At 49.7% G+C, this 7,489-nt stretch overlaps 1 protein-coding gene across 2 annotated transcripts in view; it reads left to right on the forward strand.

Annotated features, from left to right (window-relative positions):
- Positions 1–7,489, forward strand: part of CACNA1D (calcium voltage-gated channel subunit alpha1 D) — a 306,783-nt gene that overhangs the window by 242,623 nt on the left and 56,671 nt on the right. For both annotated transcript variants that reach the window (XM_015571127.1, XM_006754674.2), the window contains 2 exons: positions 605–763; positions 2,120–2,230. In XM_015571127.1, the coding sequence (XP_015426613.1) occupies positions 605–763; positions 2,120–2,230 (270 nt within the window). The remainder of the gene's footprint in view (positions 1–604; positions 764–2,119; positions 2,231–7,489) is intronic.

Here is a 7,489-nt window from a genome sequence, read left to right on the forward strand (position 1 = left end):
GAACGAGAATTGGGGCAAGGCCCACGTCTCTGCTTGTGCACCGTGCGACCTCGGGCGGGCCATTTGCAGCTCTGGGCTCAATTGTGGGTTGGTTGTTTGTTTTGGTTAATCCTCACTAGAGGATTTTTTTCCATTGATTTTAGAGAGAGTAGAAGGGAGGAGGAGGAGAAAAAGAGAGAGAGAGAGAGGGAGAGAGAGAGAGAGAGCGCCACATCAATTGGTTGCCTCCCCAAGCTCCCCAACTGAGATGGGAACCTGCAACCCAGGTTTGTGCCCTTGACCTAAATCGAACCCGCGACCCTTCAGTTCCCAAGCTGGTGCTCTAACCACTGAACATGCTGACCAGGGCTTGGCTCAGTTTTGTAATAAGTAAAATAGAAGCAGTCTGGGGGATCTGGGCACCCCGAGGGTGCTGTGACAATCAGAGGAGGGGATGGAGCTGGGGGCCCTTTGTCCCGATGCGGAGTGGTGTCCATGGGGGCTGCCAAGTAGTTTTCCCCTGGGTCCCGGGTCCCTTCCAGCAGGTGCTGCGCCGGCTCTGTCAGAGCAGGTGGGAGCTTCGTCCCCCCTCAGGACCCCCTGTTGCTCTTTTCTCCCATTGCAGCGCCAGTGTGTTGAATACGCCTTGAAAGCACGCCCCGTGCGGAGATACATCCCCAAAAACCCCTACCAGTACAAGTTCTGGTACGTGGTGAACTCCTCGCCTTTCGAATACATGATGTTTGTCCTCATCATGCTCAACACACTCTGCTTGGCCATGCAGGTAAAGATGGAGGCGCGTGGAGATGGGGATCATGTCTGGGCCTTCTGCACAGTCCATGCCCCGGATGTGAGGGTGGAAGGCCAGCCTCTCACCAGAGGATGGGTTTGATTTCTGATGAGTCAGGGCTGTAGTTTGATTAGAGTCCGGTCTTGGCTAACTGTCATCACGGTGGGAGTTTAAGAGACTGTCTGTACAGCGTGGCCATAGGTAACATTTCCGTGGAGCCGGAGCATTCAATTCTGTAACCTTTACTGGGGCTCCTGGGGCCTGGAGTGGCGGAGGACTGCCGCTCTGTGTATGTGGAGTTGGATAGACGGGTTCCAATCCTGACTGGACTCCTCACTGGGGGCAGGGGAGAGGGGGCAATCTTGGGAAAGTTATTTACATCCCAAGGCTGCTTTTTTTATTGCTAAAATCGGAAGTCCATCATGCCTGTCTCGGATATAAAGTTCATGTTGGATAATTTGTGCCTGGCACTTTGCTCTGGGCCTGTTACCCAGTGTTGGAAAACAACATACAAGTCACATCCTGTCCTCAGGAGCTGTCAGTGTGCGGTGGGGACCCTCCCGTTCATGGAGTAGTGAGTTTGGTCTGCATCACAGCTATCCTCTGCTCACATTGGGGGCCAGGAGGACAACACACCTCAGTGGGCCACACTGGATTACAGTGTATTAGCTTTTAATATAATTCTATATATTTAATATAAACACTATAATTACTAGACTTACTAGTTAACCTTTCCAGTAGTTTATTGCCTAGTTGCATTAGGACAAGAAGCAAAAACCAAGGTCTAGATTCAGTTTCACATTGACTTGAAGAGTGTGAGCAAGCCAACTCCCAAAGCTGTCTGGAAAATGGGTCTAAAGACAGCCCGTGACAGATTTCCTAGCGCTTTCCTTTAATGTGAGAAACCTTTATGCACGAGAAGGACCATGTGCTGATGTAGGGGGAAAGGGGAAGTCAAGATAATGCTGCCTTTTATTGAACATGGAACTAAATGGCATAAAGTTTAGGCCTAAGCAAATCCTACCTTTATTCATGGACATTTGGGCGGGTTCTGCATTGTGCCTGGGTCATGGCGCTGAGTGTGATCTCTGCCAGAAGGAGGGACAGGTTCCTTTTATCCTGAGCAGAGACAATTGATGCCTTTCCCCTTCAGCATCCAGTCATCCTCACCTTGCCAAGGCCCCTGCACTTTGTGGGGAGGGCTTGTGACCTGACAGTGCCAGTGGGGTCACCGGGAGAGGGTGCCTGTGTCCCCAGAGGGCAGTCGCCTGCCGGGAGGAAGGGCTGGGGGCCTCCTTCTGTGAGCCTGGAAGGGGCCTCTGAGAGCTGTCCTTCCGTCTCCGTCCACAGCACTATGAGCAGTCCAAGATGTTTAATGACGCCATGGACATCCTGAACATGGTCTTCACTGGGGTGTTCACTGTCGAGATGGTTTTGAAGGTCATTGCGTTTAAGCCTAAGGTGAGTTGCTGGAACCATTTCACAGAGGCTGTTGCTGAATCACCCCAGAGAAGCACCCACTTCCTGTTAGTCTTGTGTCAGTGAATTATGCTGAATTGTTCTGGCTGCTAACTGGGTTATCACCTGCAAACATTAAAATCTGATTAGGGCATCTGTATACATATGGGACAATAAATCTGCAAAAACAAAACCTCATCAAAACAATTCTAAGAAGAAGAAGAAGAAGGGAGGAGAGCATTGGGAATTGGTGGGATGGAGGTTGTTTTGAACCTAGTTTCTGTTTCTAGAACAGCATTATCAGGTTGTCTGCAGGAGACTTTCTTCGTTACTGGAGCACTTTCACATCACCCATCAGAAAGAATTCGGCCCTGATTTTACTTTTAGATTTCTAGGAAAAAGACATTGGTTTTGTGTGTTCTTGGTCTACAGCATCTTTTTCACCTTTTATGGAAACTTCTACCCGCTGCAGACCTCTCAGAGCCATACCATTTTTTTGTTTTTTTAATTTAGAAACTTTTAACTTTAAGACAAAACAAGACATGAAGTATGTTAAACTGTGTTGGACAGTTCAGCATATTGTGTCTCCTTTGGGAAGGAGTGGATCCATCTCACATCCATCAGTGTCTGTAATATAACAGAAAGGCAGATAGGACAATGTCAAAGAGCACACCCAAGTCTGGAGTCAAATCCCTGCTCTCCACCAGCTCATCGAACAAGTTCCTTAACAGCTAGATGCCTCCGTTTCCTCTGCCATAAAGCGAAGACATGATAGTCCTGTGTCACAGGGTGCTCTGAGGAGGAAAGAATCCCTAGGTGCGCCATGCTTGGGCAAGTGGTACCAGGCTGTAGATGTGTCAGGTGGTCACAGGCTGTAGTACTGTGACTGTGACCACCACCACCACCACCACTACCATGTTCCCTTCAACCAACAATGTTCCCTTGTTCTAAAACCGTGGGCAGAGCAGCAATCCTGGCTGAGCTGTATCATTTTCTAGCAAAGCCCCAAATTGTCAGTCAGAGGACGACAAGCTCAGCGACCCAGTTATTGGTTCATCTGTATGGAGGTACCTGGCAAGACTAATTTATTCTTGGATTATGAAATGATTTAAGTACTCCTTACTTACACGGAATTCTAATTCAAAACTGTTCCTTTCTTTAATTTGAATTAATTTCTATGCAATCTTTGTCAGCTCTTTGTGGACCCAAAAGAAAGGACACTAGTAAGTGACCAGTGGGGGCGAGTGAAGTGGGGTCAGATCCGGCACCTTATGCATGGCCAGATGTTCTCTCCTGTGACTTGTCCACACCTCCACATACCAGCGTTCCCTCCTTTTCCAAATTCATCTTAATTTCCTTTGGAAATTTTGGTTTGCTTCCCTCTCACCTTCTTTGAGTGATATTTGCCTGGACTGATGGAAGTTTGCAAAATAACGACATCAGAAGTCCTTGAGAAATGCAACACGGATCATATCTATGGAGCATTTCCCAGATCCCCACGCCACGTCTCCCCTCCCCTCACTGGTGATTATGCTCTGAGGTTTCCAAAAGCTTGTTTGTTTTAGGCTGAGAAGGCCCACTTGCCCATGGCATGTGTGTGAGTATGTATCAGTGTGTGTGCGCTTGTGTCAGTGTATGTGTTTGTGTGAGTGTGAATGTGTGTGAATTTGTGTGTGAGTGTGTGAGCGCATACCTGTAGCCGGCCATTGCATCAATGGCTCGTTGCACACTACTCTGCCCAGTAAACTGCTGATACCAAACCTGGGGTGCGGGGGGAGTTCAGTGGCCTGTTAACAGACTGGAGGTACAGGGGAAAATTTATAATCAGTACTGATCAACCAGAGTTTTCAAATGAGTGATTTCCGCTAGACATTGTGCTGCTTTGTAGTTTTACTTAGTAAGATATTTTCATAGCATAAGACAACCTCAGGTTGCAATTGAGAAAGCTTGTCACAGCGATAGCAGTCTCTCTGTGCTTGGGGGAGCTCTGCCACTGGGTCACCAAAGTCAGCAGGAGGGGCTTTATGCTGCTTTGTGCCTGGAGAGCAAAGGACAATCACTTCACCAAGTTGCATGCAAAGCTCTGCCTAGAGCACTCACTGGCTTATCCTCATCTTCTCTTCATTGTTAACATCCAGCCCCCTCCAGTCGGCCTGCTCAGGGACCCTGTGAGAGGCTGCAGGGGGAAGATTCTTCGAGGAGATGGCCACATGGACAGAGGAGTGGGAAACCTGGCCCATCAGTCTCATAGGAAAGTGTCTCCTGGGAGGAGCTTTGTAACAGGGACTCCGAAGTGAGGGCCAAACCTTCTAGGAGAACTTCAGCATCTGTGCCAGGGCAGCCTGGGTCACAGCTGTTTGTCATTCAGATACAGGCGGTGAGCTGAACAAAACCCTTCTTGGTAGACGTAGGAGGAAAGGTTAAAGCAAATCCAGAGACCTGACCCTGGGGACTTCTTTCCTATTCAGACCCTGACGGAGAGATGGGGCCTCATGAGCGAGAGAGCACAGTTGGAGGGGCATGGTCCCAGGACCACGAGGGGAGGTCACCCGGCTGCCATAAGCAGGAAGGGCTGAAGTGGGCAGACAGAGTAGGAAGCCCAAAGCTGGAGGCTTCCTGGTGGGGAGGCAGGCTCACGATGGGCAGAGTTGAGTTGGTGAGGTAAGAGTGCAAGGCCTGGAGTGGGGCGGGAGCCAGGTGAAGGGGGCAATAGGGAGAAAATAGGGGACATCTGTAATACTCTCAACAACAAAAATAATTTTTTTTAAAAAGGAGTTCAAGGTGGTAAGAAGCCACAGAGCCAAGGAGTAGGGCAGCAATTTTCAACCGGTGTGCCACACAAATTTTTAAAACTTGCAGTTCCCGGCTGAGCACTGACCTCCTTCCCTTAGATTGTCGATAAAACAATGACAACAGCCAGCACAGCAATAGCGGTCCAGTGTGAATGAATCAAAATTCTCCCTATATTGTTATTTTTTGGTGTGCTGCAGAATTTTAATAATTAGTTTATGTGTGCCATGAGATGACAAATGTTAAAAACTGATGGATCAGGACAAAGCAAGCAGGCTGTTTAGTGTGTAGTGTCAGCTTCCAAGGGAAACCCACCTGCCAGGCATTGACCTCATGCACTTCAGGTTGTGCTGTCGACTTGGAGTTGACCTTGAAGTGGACTTTGGAGTGGTCCGTGCAGCCCGAGGGTTTTGAGTGAGCAACAAGCCCCGTCCCCCTGGCCTTGCCCCCCAGTGTTCCCCAGGAAGCCCCTGGAATCCTCTGACGAATTCTCTTGTTCCAAGGAGGGGCATGAAGGGCCTTTTCCAAAGTACTGGCTCCCACAGGTAAAGAGAACAGGTCATGTTTGAGGCTCCCTCTTTGTGCTTCTAGATGTCACCCACCTGCTGTGTGGTCCAGTACGTGTTCAGCCAGGTTGCTGGCCGTGGTCATGGACTTATCCCCAGAGAGGCACACGTTGTTCTCAAGACTTAGGCGATCAAGTATTTTGATCTTGCTTCTGCCTCAAAAAGGGCTAATTTATGTGCCTAGCCACTTGGGCTTGGCAAGAGTACAGAGTAGTTAGGAAAGAAGTGAGTTTTAGTGCTGTCCACATGCTTCCGTGCAGAGCTAACGCACAGCAGACACTGGGCATCTGGTCCCATTCTGGGAGGCAGTCCCCACCCCAGGGTCCCCACCCCAGGATCACTGCCCCAGGGTCCCAGCAGGCGTGGGGCTCATTAAGAAAACCTTAGCAATCTTCCTAGCAGACGTTCTCCACTCCCTAGGACATTCTCCACTCACCTGGTAAAATGTGTACCTGCCTAGGCCATCACTTGACCTTTGCAAAGGCTTATGCTAGTTAGAAAACTGACAGCTACAGCTTCTATAAAAAGTTGGCACTATGGGTCATACCTTGAGTCCAATGACGCCCATAACATCCCAATCTCTCCTGCCTCCTTTCCGAGTTACCCTGACTGCTACGCCATCTCCCTGTCTCTGGCCTCAGCCCCTCGCTGTTCATCTTCCACAGGCTCCCATGTCAAAGTCTCCACTAAACCTCGGCCCATTTACGTTCCTGCCTCATTTCCAGCCACTCTCTTCCTGTCATTCCTTCTCCACACCCATCCCTAGCTGTTTATGCGCTAGACTTTGCCATGGCACATGCTTCTGCCTATTATCCTTTAACCTTTCTGAATTGTTGGCTCCTCTGTGACACTGTCCCTACCAACCCAGCCCGAGCCAGCCCCTTCCCATGCATTGTATGGTAAGATGCCTGTGGTGCGTTAGCATCATCATTGCTACTCCACGCCTCTCTCCACTAGCGATGCCACAGGCTGGGTCTTCTCTGTCTCCCACGATGCCTGCTGCAGGCTGGTTACTCAATAAAGACTAGGATTGTAGACAGGAATAAATGGATGAGCCTGTAGGGATACCCTCTTGGCATAAGGGCACCTGGTTTTCTATCACAGGATATTTGGGCAGAGTAGAGGTGGGCAAAAGTGAGTATGTTGTCCTTAAACCCTCACTTGACCTTTGCAAAGGCTTATGCTAGTTAGAAAGCTGCCAGCTACAGCTTCATGAAAAGTTGGCACTATGGGTCATACCTTGGGTCCAATCCTGCCCTGGCAGAAACTGGTAAATGACCTGGCTGCCATGGTCAACCACAGGAGCAGGTCCTTTGTAAAAGGCTTCTTGTGATCTGCAGATGAGAGAGAGACTCTGGGCAGCAAACAGACCCTGGGCTTGGGCTCCTGTTTCCCATATGCAGCCATTCCACAGGCTTCCTCCCCCATGGTGCCAAGCCTGTGCTACCTCCTGGCCTCAGACCAGACATTGACAGGCAACCAGGACAGAATTCATGGATGTAATGGAGTTGCCTGGCCTCAAGGCCGACATTAGTCTGGTTTCTGATTTTAAATGTTTGGAGTCAAAATTGTTTTGGGTCATAGATGCTATTGCAAGTGGGTGATTTCCTGGATCTTTTCAAGCAGGTGGCGCTGGACAAAAGTAATCTAAGGGCTGACTCTGGCTGGGCTGGTAGGGGCTGCTGGTTCCACTTTGCTGGGGTCCAGCCCCAGCGGGTCCAGGGGTCCCCAAAGGTGTGGACGGAGTCAGCGAAGAAGGAATGACACGGAGACAGCGTTCAGTTGATCAGCAGCCTAGCCAGGATCTCAAGCCAAGTTCTGGTTAGGATCTCCAGCCAGGTTCTGTCCAGGTTCTCCAGCCAGGTTCTGTCGCCAGGTTCTGTTGCCAGGTTCTTCAGCGAGGTTC

The sequence above is a fragment of the Myotis davidii genome, unplaced genomic scaffold, assembly GCF_000327345.1.
Source record: "Myotis davidii unplaced genomic scaffold, ASM32734v1 scaffold111, whole genome shotgun sequence".
Taxonomy (NCBI): Eukaryota; Metazoa; Chordata; class Mammalia; order Chiroptera; family Vespertilionidae; genus Myotis; species Myotis davidii.